Source organism: Octopus bimaculoides, chromosome 26 (genome assembly GCF_046866305.1).
Source record: "Octopus bimaculoides isolate indiv1 chromosome 26, ASM4686630v1, whole genome shotgun sequence".
In the NCBI taxonomy this organism is placed as follows: Eukaryota; Metazoa; Mollusca; class Cephalopoda; order Octopoda; family Octopodidae; genus Octopus; species Octopus bimaculoides.
In genome coordinates, this window is record NC_142953.1 from 17,174,017 (window position 1) to 17,201,516 (window position 27,500).

At 39.3% G+C, this 27,500-nt stretch overlaps 1 protein-coding gene and 1 non-coding gene across 2 annotated transcripts in view; both read left to right on the forward strand.

Annotated features, from left to right (window-relative positions):
* LOC106874849 (H(+)/Cl(-) exchange transporter 6) overlaps positions 1–27,500 on the forward strand; it is a 77,733-nt gene that overhangs the window by 5,394 nt on the left and 44,839 nt on the right. The window contains exons 2-14 of the mRNA XM_089342541.1: positions 84–152; positions 1,835–1,903; positions 2,282–2,347; positions 4,195–4,261; positions 5,176–5,282; positions 8,523–8,649; positions 10,681–10,748; positions 11,658–11,716; positions 15,651–15,697; positions 16,935–17,020; positions 18,651–18,767; positions 19,359–19,528; positions 27,409–27,500. The exon at positions 27,409–27,500 is cut by the window's right edge and continues 2 nt beyond it. Of these exons, the coding sequence (XP_089198667.1) occupies positions 84–152; positions 1,835–1,903; positions 2,282–2,347; positions 4,195–4,261; positions 5,176–5,282; positions 8,523–8,649; positions 10,681–10,748; positions 11,658–11,716; positions 15,651–15,697; positions 16,935–17,020; positions 18,651–18,767; positions 19,359–19,528; positions 27,409–27,500 (1,144 nt within the window). The remainder of the gene's footprint in view (positions 1–83; positions 153–1,834; positions 1,904–2,281; positions 2,348–4,194; positions 4,262–5,175; positions 5,283–8,522; positions 8,650–10,680; positions 10,749–11,657; positions 11,717–15,650; positions 15,698–16,934; positions 17,021–18,650; positions 18,768–19,358; positions 19,529–27,408) is intronic.
* Positions 6,522–6,593, forward strand: Trnae-cuc (transfer RNA glutamic acid (anticodon CUC)). The gene has a single exon. It is a non-coding gene; the product is annotated as a tRNA-Glu (tRNA).

The window sequence follows — 27,500 nt, forward strand, 5'->3', positions numbered from 1 at the left end:
CTATCCTCGCCCCACACCCCTACCATGCATACACAAAGCACATGGTTGTATATTAGTCTCTTTCGTAATTTCTCTTCTTTCAGAATGTCCTGTTACGGCTGAGGAAGCTGTCCCAGAATGAAGATCCTTCTTTGGCTAACAAGGACTACGAGGTACGTTTGGGGGAACTGTCATTACGGTGTGGCTGCGGTGGCGGCGGAGGCGTTTGTGCTGCTGCTTGTAGTGACGATGATGACAATGGCAACTATGATGATGATGATGATGCTAGTGGTGGTGGTTTTGGTGCTTGATGATGATGATGATGATGATGATGATGATGGCAGAATCGTTAACATGCCGGACGAAATGCATAGCAACATGTTTTCCGGGTTAACAATCTGATTTCAAATTCTGCCAAGGTTGACCTTGCCTTTCATCCTTTCAGGATCGATAAAATAAAGTACCAATCAGATATGGTGTCAGTGCCGTCTCCTGCCCCTTCCCTTCAATTTTCAGACCTTGTGTAAAAAAAAGGGATTATTATTGTTGTTGACTCTATTGTCCAGGTCATTATTGCTGTTGTTGCTGCCGCCGACACCTCCGCTGCCGCTGCTGCTGTCGTTGTTATTGTTGTTGCCTGGGCTGGATTAAGATGCATAGTAGCCCTACGCATTTAAAAGGGTTTGGGGCCTCCGTATACATGTAATTCAAAATATAAACAATCACAGATCATAAAATGAATTTTTATTTTCCAAAATGAAACAAAACTATCAGTAAAATGGAAAATAATATTTATCTTTGTATAATTTCATTTTGTATTTGAAAATTTATTCTTTTCCCTGACCTTTTTTTTTTAATCGCAAAGCCTTTGATCAGATCCTCTCTATGACACCATAAGCCCTTCGACACCATATTCCCGATCATATAAACCACTTTGAATATTAATTCTACAAGTTAAGGCAGAATCGTTTGCACGCTGGGCAAAATGGTTAGCGGAATTTGGTCCAACTTTACGTTCTGAGTTCAAATTCCGCCAAGGTCGATTTTGCCTTTCATCCTTTCGGGGTTGATGAAATAAATGCCAGTTGAGTACTGGGGTCAATATAATCAACTTAACTCCTTCCTTGAAATTGCTGGCCTTGTACCAAAATTTGAAACTAGTATTATTTTAGCAAGTTTAAAGTGATTTCTTTTGTGCCGTAAACCATTTACCATTTCTGTGGTATGTCGCCCCACTTCCCTTGAAGCCCTTAATACGTACTTAGTTTGCTGAAAGGTTAAAGCAGCACTAGTTGTTGCTTTTTAGTCAGAAGCCAGCCCTGATTAAGTAGATCTCAGCTGTTCCACCCTCGACTATCCATCCTAGACTATCCATCCTTTCTGCATATCAGGTTTTACATTTTGTATATCTAGGACTACATTGTGAAATGTGTCCTTCCTTTTTGTGAATGGGTAAGTTGTGAGTTGAAGGAATTTAGGTGCTATTTTTTGTAGGTCAAGTAACCACCAGTCGTCCCTCTTGTTGGCATCATGGAAGTTGTTGTTGTTGTTGTTGTTGTTGTTTTTCTATCTACAATGCAAAAGGATAACTGCAGTATATATATATGTATATCTAACCATCCAGCTATCCATCAATCCGTCCATTCATCCACCCATCCACCCTTTCCAACCACTTCTGTCCCCCTATTGATCAGCCCACCTGCCGTTCCATTCCTCTATCCATCTATTCGTCCACCCACTCACCCACTCACCCATCCATCAATCCATCCACTCACTCAGACCCCCCCCTATTCTCCAATCCACCCATTCCTCCACCCCACTAATATCTCTGTTATTTCCTCTATTTCCACCCCAGAGTCTCGACTACGATTGTTGTTTCAACAAACCTTATCGAGCCATGTTGCAGGAGAAGCAGAAAAGATTCGTAAGTACACCTCCTCTTACTACTACTACTACTACTACTACTACTACTACTACCACTACTACTTGTGGCTGCTGCTGCTGCTGCTGCTGCTGCTGCTACTACTACTACAACAACTACTACTACTACTACTACTACTACTACTACTACTACTACTACTACTACTACTACTACTACTACTCACTCCATTGTGATTTGAACGCCTTGCATTTGCGGTCGTAACGTTTATCAGGAACGCTGGTTCTGGGAGGTTCTTCTTTTGGTTGCCACATTCTGTGCAGTGTAACACAACCGCATGGCACAGCAGAGACCAACACAAATATGTTACAGTACAAAACAATGTGCAGTTCAGTCTTTTAATTAGCTTTATCTCTTTTACAGCCGGAAGTAAGAATCGAACTTGTGAAATGGGTCGTCACATTTTTTGTTGGTTTTCTAACAGCGATGGTAAGTAGGATGGTTGATGGTTTGTTTTGTCCCACTTGCCTTCATTTCAAGGCGAGTGAGCCGAAACTTACTGTCAACGTTTCCCTTGTTAAAAGCACTCCACGAAAATGTTCTGAGTAAACCTTTATTTTATTCTGAAGTTGTTTTTATAAATAAGAACTTGGACATAAAACATGTATTTACGTACAAGTGGCTGAGTTCTCCACAGACATGCTTTCTCTTAACGAGGGTCATCAGGGTGATTCAGTGTGACAGAACGTGACAGAGCTGGCTCTTTGAAATACAGGAATTACTCTGCCATCTGAATAGACTGGAGCAACGTAACATGAAGTGTCTTGCTCAAGGGCACAACGCGATGCTGCAAATTGAACTCAACGCCTTACGATTGCGAACCAAATACTCTGACCAGTAAACCACACGCCTTCACTTCACACACACACACACACACACACACACACACACACACACACATGTATATATATATGCTTTTATGTGCATATATGCACACACGTGTGTCTTTTTGGTTGTAATGTAGTATATGATCTGGGAAGCAATGATGGCCAGGCAGGAACAGTTAACTTTAATGTTGTGATTATTGAAAAGTTAATCGTATTTGTGTGTCAGTGGAAGTGTTATCTTCTTAGAGAGTTAGAAAGTTTTAGGCCTTGCCTGTAATTACAACAAAGTTATATGGTGGGCTAAACCAGACTATTCCTCTTCCTCTTCCTGGTCTTGTTCTGGCGAAGAGATATGGCTGACATTACTGATGCCGTCTTAAGCTGGTACAACGTTGTAATAGGAGACAATCTCTGTCAAACATGCTATCAAATAGCCACCTGGAGATGATGTCTCCAGGGGCTAAATTACAGCCAACATTAGTCCTAAACCAGGACTGCCATGTTATATTGCCGCATTGACTATCGATCGCTGTTACTGGTTTTGTGTCAAAATTTGAAACCGTTATTATTCTCATTATTATTATTCAGTAGTTTTATTTTTATAGCGTGCTTTCACTTCACTACTGAGCGCAGCTCTGTGTGCCTTGGGTATGTGCTGTGGTTTGCTGTGATGCTCTTATGGTTACTGTATTGAAAGTGTTTTGCGTAGGATGTGTGCAGTGCCCAGTAGTGCAATTTTCTGTATGTTATATATATTTGTAAGTCCTGGTGTTTTTGTTATGTATTTGTCTGAATATTTTTTTTATTATACCTAAGACCCCTACTATGTTAGGAATTGTTTCTGTTTTTAGATTCCACATTCGAGTTACCTCTATTTCCAGGTCTTTGTATTTTGAAAGTTTCTCCATTTCTTTTAGGGAAACGTTGTCATCTGCTGGTATTGATACATCAATTAGAAAGCATTTTTTTCCTTCATGATCTCTGACAACTATATCTGGCCTATTGGCCTTAATTTCTCTATCTGTATTGGCATATCCCAGAGTGTATCTGTGTGTATTGGCATATCCCATATTATTATTATTATTATTATTATTATTATTATTATTATTATTATTATTATTATTATTATTATTTTTATTATTATTATTATTATTATCTTAATTTTGAGGGGAGGGTACTTGTCGATACCATCGAAATTCTTAACCCATCCAGTACTTTATTTTATCGACCCCGAAAGGATGAAAGGCAACTTCAGGCTCGGCAACTTTGCCTTTCCTCCTTTCAGAGTCGATGAAATAAATATCAATTGGGGTCGATGTAATGGACTTATCCCTTCCCCCGAAATTGCTGGCCTTGTGCCAAAATTGGAAACCGATTTTATTGCAGTTATTAAAGACGTCGTCGTTGTTGAATCCATTTTTGTTGTTATTGTTTTTCTTACTCTTCCAGGTCGCTCTATTCATCGACAACATTGTGAAATTGTTGAATTCCTGGAAGTTTTCAACCATCAACAAATGTATCCTTTATTTATCGTCTCAAACATCTGTTTGGACACCAACCACCACAATATGGCCACCGTGAGAGAATGATCTGCAAAGTGTAGAAGAATTTCTACCTACCTCTGAAAAAAACCCCCAAAACAAAACAAACAAAAAACTAAACAAAACAAAAAAAAACTCAGCCTCCAACCAAAACTCAGCAACAACAACCTATAAAGCAAAACTAACTTCTGCTGCTTCTTACGATATTCGAACGCCCGTCCCCTTCCTCTGTTTTAACATGGTTAGTTATCTGTGGTGGATGTCAGCTTGTTACATAATTTCCCTCTGGTTGTTTGACCGTTACTATAACCTGTATCTGCTCCTTTGAACGAGCGCACTGTGTACCATACTGTAACCCACTACTACCACTAATAGCACCACCAAATCCACCACCACCACCACCACCACTACCACCACCACCACCACCACCACCACCACTACCACCACCACCATCGCCGCCGCCGCCAGCGCTACCACCACCTCCACATACTGTCCTTCATCAATCACACTGTATCCATATCAATGGAAGACTGCAGTTCAAAGCGGGTGTTTGTCCTCGTCATTTAGTCGACCTCCACATTACAACAACACTACACAACCACACTGTATTTATTTCTTTATTGCGCACAGGGGGCTAAACATAGAGGGGATAAACAAGGACAGACAAAGGGATTTAATCGACCCCGAAAGGATGAAAGGCAAAGTCGACCTCGGTGGAATTTGAACTCAGAACGTATCGGCAGACGAAATACCGCTAAGCATTTCGCCTGGTGTGCTAACGTTTCGGCTCGCTCGTCGCCCTTACAACCACACTACATTGCATAACCACAATCACAGCGTTAGAGCTCATCATCACCGCTGCTATAGTCCTTAACCTCGATGTGTCCAGCAATAGAAGACTGCAGTGTGAAGGGGTGCTTGGCTTTATCATTGGTCTATCTCTTACTCTTCGATGTGCTGTTTGTCTCCTTAGCTTCCTGTCTGACACTGTACGAGGTAAGTCTGACTTATATAACCCATCAACACGGAATCAGTAGTAGTAGCATTATGGGGGTATGCGGTGTAACAACACGCGCTGTAATGAGTCAAGGAAAGTAACTCAAAATGGATCACAGGCTTTAATTTGGATTAAAAACAAAGAGTTAGATTCTGACGATATTCTTTTCTATTCAAGGCACAAGGTACGAAATTTTGGGGAAGGGGGCCAGTCGATTAGATCGACCCCAGCATGCTAACAATCCTGCCAGCTCATCGCCTCGCAGTATAACAGTATTATGCAAGTGGTCTTGTTTAACACAGATTCACTCATCACAGATCCCAGATTACACGGTACACTCAATTGTGAACCATGTTTCGTTTATCACGGATTGATCTATGATAGCACGAAAATTCTGCTTGTACAGCAAAATCTTGCCTTAGCGACTTCTCGCTATGCTTAGCTACCCACAATACACTGACTATTGCCTGCGTTTACATGATCGTATTGCGAGGCTGCATATTTTTTTAATACGGATTTCCCTACATGTACCCATCAACGTGGAGACACATGGCCTAGTGGTTAGAGGAGCAGACTCGCGGTCGAGGTTTGGTGGATTCGAATCTCAAACCGGGCGATGTGTGTGTTTATGAGTGAAACACCTAAGTTCCTCGCGGGTCCGGCAGAAAGTAATGGCGAAACTTCTGCTGACTCTTTCGCCACAGCTTTCTCTCACTCTTTCCTCCTGCATCTAGCAGCTTACCTGCAACAGACTGGCGTCCCGTCCAGGTGGGGAACTTATACGCCAATGAAACAGGGAAACCGGCCTTTATGAGCCAAGCATGGCCCGGGAAGGAACAAACAAACAACAACAACAACAACAACAACAATACGGACTCAGTAGTTGCAGTACTATGGGAGCGTGAGGGGTAACAACATGTGTTGTAATGAGTCAAGGGAAGTAACTCAAATGGATCACGCTTTAATTTGGATAAAAAAAATAGCTTAAAGGGTGAGATATTGAAAGATTTATGGAAAAAACTGACAACTGCTTAAAATTTGGGGGTCAACGTGATGATCAACAAGAGCCCTTGAAGACAATGCTCTTGTATGGCTGCAATATAACGGCCGAAGCATTACAAGAATGTAAAAATCAACCGACCATAAAATATAACAATTTACTTCAATTAACTCGAGTCAGGTAAATATAACAATGCATCAGAATATTAGAGGAATAAATAGCAGCCCCTTAGCAGCTGTCCCAAGTGGTCTAGTGGTTAGGATTCCGCGCTCTCACCGCGGCGGCCGGGGTTCGATTCCCCGCTTGGGAAGACTTATTTTTTTAAACTTATAATTTTTTTTCTTTTGGAACAAATATTCTTTTATTTGTTTCAGTCATTGGACTGCGGTCATGCTGGAGCACCGCCTTTAGTCGAACAGATCGATCCCACGACTTATTCTTTGTAAGCCTAGTATTTATTCTATCGGTCTCTGCCGAACCACTAAGTTAGGGGACGTAAACACACCGACATCGGTTGTCAAGCGATGGTGGTGGGGGGGACAAACATAGACACGCACACACACACATATACGACATATATATATATATATATATATATATATATATATATATATATATATATATATATATATATATATATATATATACATATATATATATATATATATATATATATATATATATATATATATATATATATATACGACAGGCTTCTTTCAGTTTCCGTCCACCAAATCCACTCACACGGCTTTGGTCAGCCCGAGGCTATAGTGGAAGACACTTGCCCAAGTTGTTATGCAGTGGGACTGAACCCGGAACCATATGTGGCTGGTTAGCAAGTTTCTTACCACACAGCCACTCCTGCGCCTGTTAAGTATTTTTTAAAATCGTATTTTGACTTTGGGTTTCGTGTGGAAAGGGAGAGAGTACTGATGCAAATGGACACCGTGGTGTTTAGGCTGTATTGTGTGACTTCTCAGTCAAAGCTAATCCCACAGGAATCCCACAGGAATCTGACAAGAGCACGATCTCTTGTTTAAAAGGATCAGTAAACAAATTGTTTGTACGTTTTGGGGAATCAACAAACGATAACTTACACTATCTTCGCACACACACACACACACACACACACACACACACACACACACACACACACACACACTCGCGCGCGCACAAAACCCCCGAAGTGAAAAGCATAAAAAAAATAAGCAATCCTCCCAAGCGGGGAATTGAACCCCGGTTTCCGCTTTGATCGTGCGGAATCGTAACCACTAGACCACTTTGGATTTGAGTTAGTAATATCCAAGCGTTGATGGGAATGAAAAAGGGTAAAATTTAATATTGTTCCGAATCTTTGCTTTTCGCCTCAGATAATTGATATTACTAATTATTACTAATAAGGTACGTAAATTAAGGATTGAAATCATAAGGGTATATATAATAATAATAATAATAATAATAATAATAATAATAATAATAATAATAATAATAATATATATATATATATATATATATATATATATATATATATATATATATATATATATATATATATATAAACAATATATGAGTATATGCATATATATGTACATGTATGTACATACCTTCATCTACACGTACATATAGATACATAACTGGGTACATGACGTGGCAAAAGAACATGTTTTAATGGTGGCAGCTGATGAAGGAGATGTTTCTATGTGGCTTGCTTGTTTGTTGTACCTTGTTTATCATTTTGTCCATGTTCTTTTGCCACGTCATGTACCCAGTTATGTATCTATATGTACATGTGGATGAAGGTCTGTACATACATGTACATATATAAGCATATACTCATATATTGTTTGTATCACGACAGAACGCACGCGTTAACCTTTATACAGTAAGTTTTATATATATATATATATATATATATATATATATATATATATATATATATATATATGCATATATGGGTACAAGACGTCGCAAACCGTAAGCAACATGAAATACGAAATTCGAAAACATGGAATACGAAAGAAACAAATGGAAAAACAAGACAAGTAACATAAAGAACGACCCTTCATCAGTTGTCGGCTGTTTATGTGATCCACATTCCGAGCAAACCCTCAAGTAGCGAACCGAACCCCGACACCGACTCAGAATAAACGGGCCACTTGAGATATCTCGCACAAGCTTTCCGTTTCGAATGACTACATGTATTGAATATTTTCTTCTCTTTCTCTGATCCCTATTTCAGCCCGTTGCTAAAGGATCAGGAATACCGGAAATCAAATGTTATTTGAACGGCGTTCGAATCCCACGAGTGGTGCGATTGAGGACTTTGATATCCAAGGCTGTTGGAGTGTTGTTTAGTGTGGCTGGAGGTAAGAGACTGGTAATTTCATCAATTCTGTCTGTCTGTCTGTCTGTATGTTTGTGTTGTGTGTGTGTTCTTGTGGATTTTGAGCATTTCCTTAGGTTTCGTGTGTTATAATTCAAGATTTTCAAGTGTTCGACTTAAGAAAGATGGTAATCTCTCTCATTTTGAATTCGATAGCCAAATCTAAAATGGAAACCGATTTCCAGAAAACTTGAAAATTGCGAATTATAGAGCAGGAAACCTAAGGTAGTATTGAAAGTCGACAAATAAAGAAAGTATTTACCCGCCAATGTGGCGTTAAGTACTCATTCTCATTGTTCACCATTAACATATCTATCTATCTATCTATCTATCTATCTATCTATCTATCTATCTATCTATCTATCTATCTATCTATCTAGAGATAACGAGTAGGGTGGCCACTCTCTGTCGGCAATGGTCCAAGAGGAAGCTGTCCCTAAAAGGTCGGGCGGAGGTGGCGAACGCGTACATCGCGTCCGTCATCGAATACCGCCTGACCGTCGTGCCTTGTCCCGATCGCGCCATCACCGAAATGGAGCGCATCCTCTTCCGCTTTTTGTGGAAAGGAAGCGTTCCGATGGTGAGGCGATCCGTTTGTTGCCAACACCCGCTGAAAGGAAGTCTGGGCATGCCGTGGTTGATGATGCGCAGACATGCGCTGAGACTGAGACATCTCCGGCTCTACGTAGACGACGGTGAGCAGGTGTGGTCACCTTTTGTGCGACGCGCTTTCCCGCAGCTCGTCTCCATGACCGAGCTGCAGTCGTGGATCAAAAAGAGGCCGAGGAATGGCGAATGGCACCGTGAGTGTCGCGTTGCTCTGCAACAACTTTGCCGTCCCGGGTCGACCTTGAGCGGCTGCATCACAACGAAGTCATTCTATAGGGGATTAGTGGAGGGCAGGTACGACGACGATCTCGGGGCGAACCTAGGCGTCGACGAGGAATACCTGACCCGCTTGTTCAGAACGACTTTCGGGCCGAGACCTATGGACAACTTCCAGAGATCCCTGGCCTGGCAGTGTTACCGAGAGGCGCTACCCGTTCGGGATAAGTTCTATAGACACGGTTCTATAGATGCGGTCAGAGCGATGAAACCGTTCTGCACGCACTCGTGCAGTGTCCAACCATTTCGGAACTGTGGGCTTATGTCGAACGACTGCTGTCACGTGTGGGACGAGTTGGTTTATCAACCGAGTCTATCGTCAATATCGTCACGCCTCCTTCCTTTAAACGGGAAGGAAGAGTTGTATTTATCGTACTTGTGGCTATGGCGAAAGAATGCATCTGGTGGACGCGTCTGAAAGGATTAGAGACAAATACTTTCCTCTCTGGTCAATCTCTCATCAACTTTTTCAAGTATCATTTGAAAAGGAAGGTGAGAGTAGAGAGGCAAGTGTTGTCTAGCAAATGTTTCGAAAAAAGATGGATACATGTAGCAAGAATGGCACATATAAATGACGAAGCCACCTTGACCATGATTCTATAAAACGTTTTAAAATTTTGTAAACAGAGAGTTACTTACGTTTCTTGCATAAATAAAAGAAATTTTATTTAACAAACTGTGACACTAAGGACCGAGGTTACCGTGGTCTTTTCGTAGGTTTTTCTTTCCACGGATAACCTCCCCATTTATTGGGAATTTTCTGTATTATTTCATATTTTTTGTAAATACCCCAAACGTTTTGCGATGTTCTTTTTCCATCGTTGTCCCCACTTTTGTTTGTTTTTTTTTTCTGCTTTGTTTTTCGCCCCCCCTCGAAAAGAAAAACTCTACATTTGTATTTTGTCCCTTCTATGTTGAGCCCTGTGTGTCTAATAAAGAAACATATCTATCTATCTATCTATCTATCTATCTATCTATCTATCTATCTGTCTGTCTGACCGTCTATCTGTCTGTCTGTCTGTCTGTCTGTCTGTCTGTCTGTCTGTCTGTCTGCCTGTCTGTCTATCCATAGACACACACATATACACACGCGCGCGGGAACATTAACTCTTTCGTACTTATTTTCTAGGTTTGTTTGTTGGTAAAGAAGGGCCAATGATTCACAGTGGGGCCATTATAGGAGCAGGTGTGCCTCAGGTAGGTTTCTGCTAACCGCTGGTCAGCTCTACATTGAATAGCAATTCTACATTGATGGTCAGCTGGTTTTAGCTTGGACAACTTGGATTATTATTATTATTATTATTATTATTATTATTATTATTATTATTATTTCCATCTGTTCTTTCTTTTTTTCACTCACCACTTGTTAACTCTGGTCATTATGAATGTTTTAGCTCAGCCCAGGGCAGTTCCGGTCATTTATAGTATTTTACTGATTGCTCTTGGACAGTGCTGGTCTGTATTGGCTATTCGCAGTCTCCTCCTGCTCCTCCTCCTCCTGCTCCTGCTCCTCCTGCTCCTCCTACTCCTGCCCCTCCTACTCCTGCTCCTCCCACTCCTGCTCCTCCTCCTCGTTGTTGTTGTTGTTTGTCTTCTTCTTCTTCTTCTTCTTCTTCTTCTTCTTCTTCTTCTTCTTCTTCTTCTTCTTCTTCTTCTTCTTCTTCTTCTTCTTCTTCTTCTTCTTCTTCTTCTTCTTCTTCTTCTTCTTCTTCTTCTTCTCACGACGACGACTACTACCATCACCTGTCTGCCTGCTTGCTTGCCTGCCTGCCTGTCTGTCTGTCTTGTCTGTCTGTCTATCTATCTATCTATCTAGCTTGGCTGTGTAATTAAGATATTCGGTTTGTGACCACGAAATCTTGGGTTCAATACCTCTGCGGTTTCAGTCACTCCTCTTACAGTCACTCCCGTCACAGTCGCTCCCGTTACAACTACCCCCATCACAGTCGCTCCCGTTACAGCCACTCCCGTTACAGTCGCTCCCCGTTACAATCACCCCCGTTACAGTCACCCCCCTTGCAGTTGCTCCTGTTGTACTGACCAATGTTATACTCCCCCCCTTTTATACTCACTCGTTTCACATATTTTGGTTTCTTTCCTCTCCAGTTCCAGAGTATCGCTTACAGAACAATGGATTTACAATATTCATTCTTCCGAACTGACAGGTGAATATAAGTTTACTTACGGTCTCCCCCCCCTCTCTCTCTCTCACACACACGATCAAAACACAAAAATCGAACCTTCTTGAAATGAGTGAACGCGCGTGTATAAATAAATAAACAAATAAATTTATATATAAAGCATTCATGCGTATATGTATGTATGCATGTAAAATCATACATACGTATATATATATATATATATATATATATATATATATATATATATATAAATGCAAGCTTATAACATTATATGTACGATACTATACATTTAAATGTGCACACACACATATTTTGAGTGATGTTTCTCTGTCTGTTACGTTTTTATGGTCGTTAACTCCTCCAAGACCGTTGGTCTAAGGACAACGAAACTCAAACCAACAACACCCTTAACCTCAGAGAATGTCACAAGGAGGTCTATTTTTTTTAAAGGACCGCTTAACTGGGGCCTCACTGACCACCCCTTATTTTTACTGCATTTCAAACCAAATCTATGGCATTGGCGACCAAATCGGAGCAATAACAATGAATTTCATACCGTGAACTCCCAGGTAATATCATAAGGTTCAATTTCTGAAGGTCCACTAAGATGGGGCCCCACTGAACTCCACCCTGGTTTTACTGCATTTACTTTGTTCCTATGCTTATTGATTAAACTATAGTCAGCATCAGTGCTTAACACATTTGCAGAAATAAATTTGGGCATTCTAGATACCTTCACGTACATTCAAATAAAGATAAAGGGTTATAACGGGTACGTTTCAGGTGTGGTTGTGTGGATATTTATATTTTGTAGTTTATGAAACTTATGTCTAGGTGGGAAACTACTCTTCTTGTTCCTGTTACATATTGATGTTGAGACAGGAAAGATCTATTTTCCATGTTTCTTTTTTTTCTTTCATTTTATTCTGACGATGAAAATTTGCGACACTTTCACGGAGTTAACTGTGCTTCCAAACTCTCCCAAAGGCCCTCCTCGGGAGCTAGCTTGAATGTCGCCTGAAGGGCGGCTTCAAGGCCAGAAACTTAGCTGTAAGTCTTATAGGAAGCTGTAAGGCAAACTAGAAACTAGCTGTGTCTCTATCGGCAAAGCTGGCGGAAAGCGATTCAAGGCTTGATACACCGACACACTGTTACAGAGATGAGATGGAATTCATGTTAAATGTTGAATGAACCGAAAGTTAATGGGAGATAGGGTTTAGGTATGGGTTTGGATGAAGTATTGAGTGTGTGGGTATGGGTGTGTGGATATATATATCGGGTGGGTGGGGGTTTGGAATGGGGGTATCGGATAATTAATACCAGGAGATACATATACAATGAATGTGTCCGAGTCTATTACGTTACACAAGGGTAGACGGCGGCGAAGCGGTCCGATAGTGGCGCTGACGGCCTCAAAGGGACCCTCTGCAGGAGCTAACCCGAATGCCGTCTGAAGGACAGCTTCAAAGCAAGTATGTATATCTATGCATACAGAATCATGTATATATTGGTCTCAAATTTTGGCAGAAGACCAGCAAAAAGCTAAAATCAGTTATCTCGACCCCATGGATCAACAGATACTTATTTTATCAACTCCTTTTGATGAAAGGCAAACTCAACCTCCGCAGAATTTGAACTCGGAACGGCGTGCTAACGATTCTGCTAGGTCGCCGTTTTGAAATCTTGTACATATTTTTATGTAATATTTGATATGAAGGATAACAACTGTGACTTACCTCCCTTACATCATACCCTCTTTTGTCAAGGGAAGCAATTCATACATAACTTAATTTCTACGGAATTCAATCCTAAACATTATACATTATGAAAAGCGATGGGCTCTGGCAGAATATTTATTCCGCCGGATAAAATTCGTAGCCATACTTTTTCAGGCTTTACGTCCCGAGTTCAAATTTCACTTTGCCTTTCATCCTTTCGGCGTTGATACAGATCAAGTAGTGGAGTCGATGAAATTTCAGCAAACTTTGTGTGCTTATAATAGAAAGGGTTATTATTAAAATTTTGGAAGGAATCGAAGGATCCATAAAGTGGCCGCTTGAGTCACTAGAAATAACAACCCAATCTTACTCAAAGATCACTCTTTAAAAGTGACGCATTATACGGTTGTAATCATAGAATAGGCGCAGGAGTGGCTGTGTGGTAAGTAGCTTGCTTACCAACCACATGGTTCCGAGTTCAGTCCCACTGCATGGCACCTTAGGCAGGTGTCTTCTCCTATAGCCTCGGGATCGATGTTAGATGTGTCGAAACAATCGTAGTGATTAATAAAAATTCTCTTATCTACCTTATGTCCTCTAATCAATTCCCGGCCTATACATACATATTACACACACACACACACATACATATATACATACATACATACATACATACTTATTCTTTTTGGGGGAAACACACACACACACACACACACGCACATATATATATATATATATATATATATATATATGTGTGTATGTGTGTGTGTGTGTGTTTGTATGTATGTATGTATACATAAGAAGAAATTGTTGACTTTATAAGAATTTTATAAACTTTCAAGACAAGGTGAACTAATTCTTTTTTGGAACATCTCGAAGCACACGCATAAAGCTATAAATAATGACATAAGGTAGATAAGAGAATTTTTATTAATCACTACGATTGTTTCGACACATCTAACATCGATCCCTCACGAGTGGGATACTTAACAACTAGTTCAGGAGCATCCGATGGTGCAGGTGTGTCTCTTCGGCTGATAAATGGATATAAATCGTTAAAATAACACTTCCGCCATGTATCTTCTCATTTCGTGTAAAAAAAAACCCAGCAGATTAAAGGATATAGCTTCATCTATATAGAATATCAGCAATAAAGTAACAGATGCAAAAAAGAAAAAAAAAAAAGAAACGAACACACAATACAACGAGAAAAGTATATATACAAACATAATTACAATATATACACGTACATATGTATGTGAATATATATATAAATATATATATATCCAATGTTTTAAATTTTTACATTTAAGAGAGAGATTTGACGCTAATATCCATATCAATGTTATTTATTCCTATGTCAACATTTCTGTATAAAGCTATATTTGACCGTAAAGTTTAAGTCAAACATATAAGGAGTCTAATTTAGATTTTTTTGCGGTGAAATCTCCTGCTATATTGGTAATGATTACATAGTTTACTGGATCTTTTTTAAAACGGGGCCACATTTTTCATTAATGTTTTACGTAGTGTTTTTGGTACCGAAAGACTTTCAAACTTCGTATACTTATCTATTTTGTGTTATAGAACAGAAAAATATTTTTGGATTCGAATTTATTTCATGTAAAAAATTGTCTTATTTCGATAATTTCAACCAATCACTGACGTCCATTCAGCCGATATACATTAAGTGCCGACTACATAAACAAACGATTCTTCGTTTTATTTGCTTTTTTCATTTTAAATTTGCTTTAACCCTAACCCTAACCCTAACCCTAGGGTTAGGGTTAGGGTTAGGGTTAGAGTTAGGGTTAGGGTTAGGGTTAATTGTTTCAGAATCGTTTGTTTATGTAGTCGGCACTTAATGTATATCGGCTGAATGGACGTCAGTGATTGGTTGAAATTACAGAAATACGACAACTTTAACATGGAATAATTTATGGATTTCTTTTTTTTTTAAGAAGACTAAGAGAAAAAGATGTTTTATATGACACATTCTACCAGTGTTCCAAGTTTCAAAGTGTTTCGTTAATGAAAAATGTGGCCCCCGTTTTAAAAAAGATCCAGTTTACTTTGAAAAATTATATATATATATATATATATATATATATATATATATATACGTGCATATTTATTCTGGATTTAATTACAATATATACACGTACATATATGTGTATGTATATACATGCATATTTATTCTGGATTTAATTACATAAAGGCATGTTCCCATTCTTCTTCAGAGACAAAAGGGATTTTGTATCTGGCGGAGCGGCAGCTGGAGTCGCAGGTTCGTATCATCCACGAGCTGGTTTCTTTTATCTGTTTGTATGTATGTTTGCATGTATGTATGTCAATAAAGAAAAGGTTTATTGTCTTGAGACAACTGTCATGCTAATGACGCCTATTAAGGCAGAAACACGACTGTCCTTTTATCTCCTTGTTATCTCAAGTCCTTTTCCTTAACATCGTATCATCTTTGGGGAAATTCTTGAGGTTTTCTTCCTTCCTCATATGGAGTTATTCTCAATTACCTTTTAACAATCACGACAAATGGTCTAAATGTGGAAATAATTTTAACAAACCACGAGTTTATACTATAAGCTGTTTGATACACCTGTATTCATCTGTTATTCAAACACATGCCACTGGCTACTCTGAGATATTTCTTACACATACATACATACATACATACATGCGAATAAGTACCTAAATGCGAAACAGAGTGGTAAAAAATCGTACTGGAATACCGAAGATCTGTAATAAAATAACAGATGCAAAACAAAAAAAGAAACGAACACGCAATACAGGGAGAAAAGTATATATACACTCATAATTACATATATACACGCACACACACACACACACACACACACACACACACACACACACACATACACACACACACACACACACGCACACACACATCCATATATATATATATATATATATATATATATATATATATATATATATATATATATATATATATACTTTATTTAAAAGCAGCAGAAATATAACCTTGTTGCACATTTATGTGCTTACTCCGGTATATATATACATGCATATTTATTCCGGATTAAATTACAATATATACACATACATATATGTGTATGTATATACATGCATCTTCATCCCGCTTTTTTTTTTATTATTAAAGCTGCAAGAACATCAGACACAAAAAAAACCCTGCTACTCAGAGTTTCACGTTCCCGTTTGTCGGGCAGTTGTGATCAAGAATTTTAATCTTTTAATAATAAAAAAATGCATACGTACATACATGTGTGCATGCATGCATTCCTGTATACACATAAAAGATACATTCATTCATACATACATGCACATACATAGATCGATCGATCCATATATATATATATATATTTTATATACACTTTTAACTCTTCAACTTGTTTCAGCTTTACAGCTGCGGTCATGTTATTTACAATATAACTATCCCTCATTCATCTCTTCCACTCGATCATTTTCCAACTCTTGAATAATTTGTGTTTTGCCTATTTATTTTTCAGCGGCCTTCGGGGCCCCAATTGGCGGGGTACTGTTCAGCTTGGAGGAAGGGTCTTCGTTTTGGAATCAAGATCTAACATGGAGGACGGTAATTGAGTTTTGATGGTCTCAAAATGTCAGGTTTAAAAGAAGGTGGGATGGTAGTGGTGGTGGGGAATTGTGTAGTTGTGATGTTCATGCCTTTTCACTGTGAATTGGAAGTGAATTGGATTTGGGTATATGTGTGTGTATGTAAATACCTACGTATGTGCCTAAGTGTATACATATGTATATGTGTGTGTAAATATGTGTGTGTGTATAATATACACATATGTTTGTATGTATAAAATATATTTGTATATATGCATGTGCATTTTTGTATATATATATATGTGTATATATATATATATATATACATATATACATATATACATACATATATAAACACTCACATATATATATACATGTATTTATATGTATACATATATGTGTATATATATATCATATATTATATATATATTATATATATATATATATATATATATATATATATATATATATATATATATATATATATATATATATATATCCATACACACACACACACGACATATGTATGCATGTTTGTGTGTATAGATAGTTGGATCATCTATCTATCTATCTTTCTCTGTCTATCTGTCTGTCTGTCTGTCTGTCTCTCTTTCTCTCACTCTCTCTCTCTATATGTAATTACACACACACACACACACACACACACACACACACACACACACACACACACACACACACACATATATACATAATACAAAATGGGACAAGAATTTTGTCAGTGAACAGATCCCGGTCTCAAAGCGACGAAAATATTTTGGCAAATTAAATTTAAATGTTGAAGTGAATCTAATGGTTTTTGTGTGTTTCTTGAATGGCTTATAAACACCTTCCACGCTGCAATTGTTGTCTTTTTATTTTAGATTTGTCTTATTGACTTTCACGGTTGCTTTGTAACAGCATCTATGTATGTATTTATGCATGCATGATATTGACACTAAACACGTTGACTGCTCCATTGCATCATTCTAAACGTGTTTATAGCTTTAACCTAAACACATCAACTGTAACACTGTTGCTCCCCCAAACACATCAACTTCTACATGGTCCATCCTAAACACATCATCGTCGCCGACACTATTCCACTCTAAACACATTAACTGCTCCAGAGTATTTACTTGTGACATTATTTTATCCTAAACACCTCAACTCTGACTCTGCTCTAGCTAAACACAACAGCTATGATATTGTTCCCCATCTATGCATGTAATCTTAGACATTGTTCTATCATAAACACATCACATTCTTTGACCCTATTCTATTCAAGACACGTTACGTATTTCATAGTCCTTCTCTAAACATGTTTATTGTGGCACCGTTTCACCTAATCAGGTCGATTTCGACCGAAAGGGATGACATGTCTACCATTCAATCCACAGCTAAATACGTTGGCTATGACGGTGTCATCCCTCTAAACAGGTCAGCCCTGATACTGTCCAATCCTAAACACATCATCTTCGTTAACACTATTCCATTCTAAACACATTGACGGACCCATTGCTCCTCTCTAAACGTGTTTACTGTTGATGTTACATTTTTGCTGTCTAAACACAGCAACCGTCACAAAATTCCGTCCTAAACATGTTTATAATCACAATGTTCTATTCTAAACACGTTTATCATATTTTCAGTTCTTCTGTTCCATTGCGGCGACATTTTCTTTGAATTTCTTCCTGTCTGGTCTGGAATCCTCCAGTTCCTGGGGCTATTTCTACCGACCCGGTCTCATCAACTTTGGTCTGTTCAGAGTAGGTACCCGTATTGATATTGTCGTCATCACATCAAACCTAATCGCATTCCGCGCATTTAACGACGCTGTTGTACAGTGTTACTTCAAAATACTACACACACACACACACACACACACACACACACACACACACACACAGACACAGACACAGACACACACACACACACACACACACACACGCACACATACACATACACACAGACGCACTTATATACAGAGTGAAAAATATTTTCTAACCATGTTTACTGTGATACTGTTTCACCCTAAACATGCATACATACATACATACATACAAGCATATACATATGTATATACAAGTTCCTACATATATGTGTATATGTGTATATATACATACATCAACATACACACACAAGTGTATGCACGTAAGTATGTATAGCTATATATTTACATATACATACAGAGAGACGCACGCATATAACATGCACATATAAGCATATACATGATGTAAACGTATGTATGTGTGTATACATACATACATATATACACATACACACATATATATATATATATATATATATATATATATATATATATATATTTCGGGTTCCCTTTTATTTTCTTGCTGTAGTGTGCCAATAATGCAGGACCCGACTGTTACCTGTGGAATATTACAGACCTTCTTATATTCATACTGATGGCCATCATCGGAGGTTTTCTCGGGGCGACATTTAATTTCATCAACCAGCGACTGACCAAATACCGGATGGCTCACCTGAATAAGAAATCAATAGTCATCAGGTAGGTTTTCGTTTGATTTCAATGAACCGTAAAGTTACGTATAAGCAGCAACAAACACATACACATGTGTATGCACACACACACATACACATACACGTACACAAACAGAGGCTCGCGCATTCTTATAAACATACACACACACACACAGACACACATACACACACATACACACACAGACACACACATAGAGGCTCATGTATCCATATAAACGCTCACACATGCATATACTAGCAGACACTGATATAGAGAATCACATACACATACACACTCGGACATATAAACACACTCAAGCACACACTCACTGATGCACATACATACACACAGACATACACACATACATACACATACACAGATACATACATACACAGATACATACATACACACACATACATACACACACATACATACATGCACACATACATACGTGCACACACATACATACACACATACATACACACATACATACACACATACATACATGCATACATACACACATAATACATACACACATTCATACATACATACATACAAACATACACACATACATACATACACACATACATACACACATACATACATACATATATGATGGCCGTCCACTCGTGACCGAGGAAGACCATTGCCGACCTTCAGGAACATTGTGCGCTCTAGGGCTAACTTATATTTTGCATTTGCGGCTCCGTTGGTGGCTAATGAGCCCTGCTCTTGACAAGCATACACGACTGCAAACATTGCAGACCAAGCTTTCCCCATTCACTATACGAGCCGTGCGCTTTCGCGCAGCTCGCTTGAGTTCTTCATGCTGGATACGTGCTCTCTCAAAAGTGTTGATCCCCTCCTTAACCTGCTTCCTCCACCCGTGGCGATGACAGGCATTGTTCTCCCAGTCAGTGTCCTGCATATCACAGGCCTTTAATGAGGACTTGACACAGTCCTTAAATCGCAGCCTTGGTTTCTGCCGGAGTCTCCTTCCATTCATTTGTTGTTCTCCATATACCATCTGCTTAGGAATCCTGCTATCCTTCATTCTAATAAGGTGTCCAGTCCAACGTAACCGGTGCTTGTGCACCATCGCCTCAATACTCAAGATATCAGCTGTCCTCAGGACCTGTGTGTTTGAAATTTTTGAGGTCCAGCCAACATTGAGAATGTGCCTGAGACATCTCTGATGAAAGCGTTCAGGGACCCTTACCTGACGTTTGTACAGAGTCCATATCTCACATGAGTAGAGGAGCGATGTCAGTACATATCCACGGTACACAGCAACTTTTGTTTGCCTTGCTATGCCATGCTGGGACCAGACACGAGACGGAAGAGACCAGAAGGAATTAGTTGCTCTCTGCAACCTGAAAGATATTTACTCATCCAGGGAGCAAGAACGCCTGAGTGTGCTGCCCAGGCAGACAGACTTGTCTACTACCTTCAGAATTGTTCCTTCAACCAAGATAGCTGGTTTTACATATGGATTTCCTAGTGCAGGCTGGAACATTACAATAGTCTTGTCCAGGCTAATGCCAAGTCCAAATGCCTTGCAAGAAGCAGAAATGCAATACATGAGTATTTGCATGTCATCCACTGTATGAGTGACTAAGTCACAGTCATCTGCATAAAGGAGGTCACGAATAATAGACTGGAGAACCTTTGAATTGGCAGCAAATCGGCGAAGATTAAAGAGGCGGCCAGAAGATTGATATCTGACATATATTCCCAGAGAGCTAACCTTAGCAAAAGCATGAGTAAAAGCAGCAGCAAAGTACAAAGAAAAGAGAGTTGGGGCTTGGATGTCACCCTGCTTGACACCATTCTCTACAGGAATGGATCCCGCCATGCCACCACCAACATTGACCCAAGCCTCCATCCCATCATGAAATGATTTAATTATAGATACAAAGTGATTTGGACACCCAAGTTTGCCAAGTATTTTCCATAGAAAGGCCCTATTTACAGTATCAAAGGCCTTTGTTAAATCAATGAATACCTGGACAAGATCCATATTCTGCTCATAGCACTTCTCCTGCATCTGTCTTGCTGTGAAGATCATATCCATTGTCCCTCTACCAGATCAGAAGCCACATTGAGATTCAGATAGGACATCATTTACGAGACACCCATTCAGACGAGTAAGAAGAATATTTGCCAGAACCTTGCCAGCAGCTGATAGTAGAGCAATACCTCTGTAGTTACCACACGTTGTTCTGGCTCCTTTTCCTTTATATAGAGGAAGAATAATTGCATCTTTCCAGTCCTTAGGGATTGCACCATCCCTCCAGACTGCACTAATAAGTTCATGAAGAGACTGTGTGATGTAATTACCACCAAATCGCAAGACCTCAGCACAAATTCCATCCTTTCCAGGTGCCCTACTAAGATTCAATTTACTTATTGATGTCATTACTTCATCTATTGAGGGTGAAGAGTCTAAGGAGCCAATGATAGGTCTTTGTTGCATAATATCAATCACTATTTCATCCACAACTGACTCATAGTTTAGGAGTTCAGAGAAGTGTTCGATCCAGCGACCTGTGATTTCTGTTGATTTAGTAAACAGGGTGGAAGATTCCTTGGAAAGCAAAGGAGCTGATGTGGAGCTCTTAGGTCCATAAGCTCGCTTCATAAGATGGTAAAGCTTCTTGCTGTCATTTGCATCAGCAGCAGCCTGAACATCACGAGCAAGATCCTCCCACCAAGTGTTCTGCATCTTCCTGAGAGATCGCTGCAGTAGTGATTTTACACTGTTATAGTGGGCAAGTGCTAGACTTCACTGCACAGTAGACAGTTCTATGTGTAGCAATACACTGTGAGCATGGCACTTTACCACCAATAGTCGCTGAACTTCAGCATCATTTTCGTCAAACCAGTCTCTGTGTCTGGCAGCAACATATCCCAGGGTTTCGGCTGCACATTGTAGAACGTGGTCTCGAAAATCCTCCCATGCTGCAGCAGTTTCAATGCTGGACAAGCGAGTCTGAAGTTCTTTCCTAACCACAACATCATATACCTTGTGGACATTTAGACGGCGAGGAATTCTGACTGGTTCTCTTCTCTCTTTTACTCTAATTACCATTTGGAACTTTGCTCGCACCAGACTGTGGTCTGTCCAGCATTCCGATCCATGGAAGGACTTGACATTACAAATGTCATAAATGTCGCGCTTGCGGATGATGACATAATCCAGCAAGTGCCAAACTTTGGACCTTGGATGCATCCATGTTGTTGTGTGATCACCTTTGTGCATAAAATGAGTGCTTGCGATGTAAAGTCCATGTTCTTCGCAAAGCTCCAGTAGCATGAGATCATTGCTATTCATTTTCCCTACTCCAAAACGTCCTAGAGAGTTCCATGTTTGCCAGTCTGTTCCAACTCTGGCATTAAAATCCCCCAGTAGAATGACTTTATCAGAATTGGGGATTTTTCTAAGTATGGCTCTCAGCTGGGTATAAAACATTGTTTTATCTTCATCACAGCTAGTCAAAGTAGGTGCATAGGCACTTATTAGGGTAGCAAACCGCTTACCTTTCAAGTGCAACTGTAGCGTCATTATACGTTTATTTATAGGAACAGGGAGCTCTTCCAACTTCTTAAGGATATCAGATTGGACTGCAAAACCAACACCAGCCTCTCTGTGCTCCTCCTTCTGCCTTCCTTTCCAAAAAAAGGTGTATCCACCTCCTACTTCCTCAAGCTGACCATCACCTTCTATACGAGTCTCTGAGAGTGCAGCTATATCAATTTTATAATGGTTCAGCTCACGAGCAACAAGTGCAGTGCCTCTTTCAGGCCTACAATCACTCTTGTTGTCCAACAGAGTGCGTACATTCCAACATGAAATGTTTAAGTTCCGTCCAAATTTTATAAATAAAAGACTCTTTGTTTTTCGAGCGCAGAGTGGACATCCGTCAGTCGCGCTAAACTGACCAGTGTGGAAAGACAGGCAATTTTTGGTTCACCTTTTCCAGAACCTCCTCGGTCTCCGGGTGAGCAGTACCCTCTCCAAATGGAGCTGCTCAGACACCCATGCAGCAACCGAATCCTACCGCTGTCTTGGGCGACAAGGATACAACTTTATATCTAGCATGGGCCGCCTACGTGCATGTCGCTGACTACATGCTTCCAACCCGTCAGGTCTGCATGCTTCATCACCTTTCCATCGCCGCAGGACTTCCGAATAAAAAAAAAACAAACTAAAAATATATAAATATATACTAAAAATGAAGAAAATATATACTAAAAATAAGATATATATATACTAAAAATAAGACAAATATATATAGGAAAAACAAAAAACGCATATGTCGAGCAGAGGTCGGCAATGCTTGTGCTGAGTTTTAGGTCCAATGAGGCTTGCACAACACCTCGTAGACCCTCTCCACTTTATTGACATTATCCAGAGACAAGCCAGAGCAAGATGTCTAGTGCCAATATGAGTCGCAGGCTCAGGGATGTGGGAGGGCTGTGATCTCTAGCACAAACCAAAGATCCCCAAAATGTCCAATGCCATTCCCTGCATATTTGGTTTTATATCAGAGTGACCTTCTCCTAGAGACATGCTTCAACAAAAGCTGAGGAGTGCCTCACTCCCAGTGGTCTTTCAGAACGCCGGACACCATCCCGGAATTTCTGCGTACCCGTGCTATTGCTAGATAACCATTGAGCCTGCACTAGGTCCATCCGAGCTTTCGACAGGTTTTGTTTTTAATCCTGCTGGGTTTCTAACAACCCACCTCACCAGGGTAGCCTGGTGGGGGTGCCAGTTTAGTCGCCGGCAACCCGACCATGCAACAAGTTGTACTGGATTACATGTTACCAGTAGCACTTATGAGAGCCTTATACGTGACCTGACATACATACATATACACATACATACATACAAACATACACACACATACATACATAATACATACATACATACATACATGCATACATACAAACATAATACATATACACATACACACATACATACACACATACATACACACATACATACACACATACACACACATACATATATACATATATACATACCAACACATGTTGTCAAGTAATTGTTAAGCGGTTAGGTCGTGAGAAACACACACACATACATATAAATATGTATGTGTGTATATGTGTGCGTGTGAACACATACATACATATATACATATATGTATATATATATATATTTACACAGAGCACAATGTATACAGAATAAAATACAAAGGAAATGCGCAATATCTTAACTCGACAGCTGTTGCAGGAAACCAAGCATTAAGCAAAAATCTTAATTTGCGTATAATATATGAAAAATGTGTGGGTGTGCAATCGATGACCCGTCACAGGAAGATGCCACAGCAAGTACAGCTACCCGTCTCTTCGAGAGACGATTGGCAAAAGAAAAAAAGCACTGCTATGTGTTTGCTATACTTAGCTTATCTAGTCATCACCTATATATATATATATATATATATATATATATATATATATATATATATATATATATATCTATATATATATATAAAGCGGCTGCAAATAAACCACCTGCACCGACCTGTAATCCTCATACTTGCAGCATCTGTGGGCTTCTTGGCAAATCGTAACAGACAAAGAAAGAGTAGGTTGTCAGATCCTCATACGTCGAAACCGACGGGAGAATCCATATAATATATATATATATATATATATATATGCGTGAAGTATATTTGCCACTTAAATGCGGCTAAACCCTTACTGCAGCTTTTAGCACCAGGAGAACATCTCCTCCAGCTGGCTATTGACACACTTTCTGTGCCCTATCAGTATTTGCAAAGGGAAGTCATCCTTCCCATCGTCGATCTGACGTGATACGCACGGACCCGGGTTTCTGGGTATTTACCCTTCGTCAGCGTACGACAATCACCGATCTTCGATGCGAAGGGCTCCTAAAGCAAAGGGAAATATTGCAAATACCGACAGGTATTTGCAATCGGTGATTGCAATCTAATCTCCTCCATTAAGGAAAAATATGACTGAATTTGTCGTACTTCGTTCTATAACTTTTTCTGCCAGAATTCTGTAGTTTCCGCGCACTGGGACTGAACTCGAAACCATGTAGTTGCAAAGCGAGCTTCTTAACCACACAGCCATGTCGGAAGACAATTTCTCTTCTGTTTTAATTTGATTTACTTAATGTCATTTCATCTCACCACACATCATCACCGGTTTCCTAAAAAATCCGGAATTTAATTCACCGCTTAGCTATGGTTGACTTACAACAACAACAACAACAACAACAGCAACAACAACAACAACAACAACAACAATTCTTTCTACAGGCATGAGACCTGACATAGTTTGCTTATTTTGCCGACCCTGAAAGGACGAAATGCAATGTAGACCTCGGCGGAATTTGAACCTCAGAACGTAAAGAGCCGCTTAATATTTTGTCCGGCATGGTGTCGATTTTGCCAGCTTGCCACCTTAATAATAGCAATAATAATAATAATAATAATAGTAATAATAATAGTAATAATAATAATAATAATAATAATAATAATAATAATAATAATAATAATAGTAATAATAATAGTAATAATAATAATAATAATAATAATAATAATAATAACAACAACAACAACAACAACAACAGCAATAATAATAATAATAATAATAATAATGATAATAATAATAATAGCAAAACACTTTCAATACAGTAACCATAAGAGCATCACAGCAAACCACAGCACATACCCAAGGCGCACAGAGCTGCGCTCGGTAGTGAAGTGAAAGCACGTTATAAAAATAAAACTACTGAACAATAATAATAATAATAATAACGACCATAAACCCAAAGGCATCATCGAAAATGATAATGCAAAGATCCTGTGGGATTTTATGATTCAGTGCGACCATGAGATAGAGAATAGGAAGTCAGACAGTCTTAATTGAAAAACAGCAAACTATGCTGGATCATAGATATAGCATGCCCAGCCGACAACAAGGTATGCGATAAGGAAAAAAGAAAAGTCGATAGATATGGCAGGTTAGCTTGGGAGGTTAAGCAGTTGTGGTCAACGAAAACGGTAGTAGTAGTACCAATAATTATCGGAGCCCTGGGAACAGTGAGTAAAAATCTTGAGAAGTACATGGAACAAATAGGGGTTGCAATAAGGGTGGAGCACTTGCAGAAAACAGCACTGCTTGGAACCTCTTGAATACTCCGAAAGGCTCTCGAAAAATAAGGGGTGTTACCTTAGTTCACTGGTAGTGAACAGTTGACACCGCAGTACATCTCCAGCGTTAGAAGCTGTGCAAATACAATAATAATAATCCTTTCTACTATAAGCACAAGGCCTTGAAATTTCTGGGGAGAGGAGTCAGTACTTAATTTACCGTCCCCGAAAGGATGAAAGGCAAAGTCAACCTCGGCAGAATTTGAACTCAGAACGTAGCGAGGGAAAAATACTGTTAAGCATTTCACCTGACGTGTTAATGATTCTGCCAGCTCGCCGCCTTAATACCACCACCACCACCACCAACAACAACAACAACAACAACAACAGCAGCAGCAACAACAACAACAATAATAATAATAATAATAATAATAATAATAATAATAATAATAATAATAATAATAATAAGAAGAAGAAGAAGAAGAACAACAACAACAACAACAATAACAATAACCAGAGCACGACCGTCTTTATGTTCTGAGTTATATTCCATCGGGGTCGAATTTGCCTTTCATCCTTAAGGTATCGATTTAATCGACTTAGCCTCTTTCCCAAGTTTGAAACCAATAATAACAACAACAGCAGCTGCTGCAACATAATTATTAACAGAACCAACAAGAATAATAACAATAAACAACAACAACAACAAGAATAACAACAATTAATTGTGTCTGTTTTGTTTGGTTAATTGAACAGGTTAATGGAAGCTCTCCTTGTCTGTATGGTGACGGCAACCGTTAGTTTCACGGCCGCCATGACACTTGGAAAGTGTCACAGGCTTTCACACC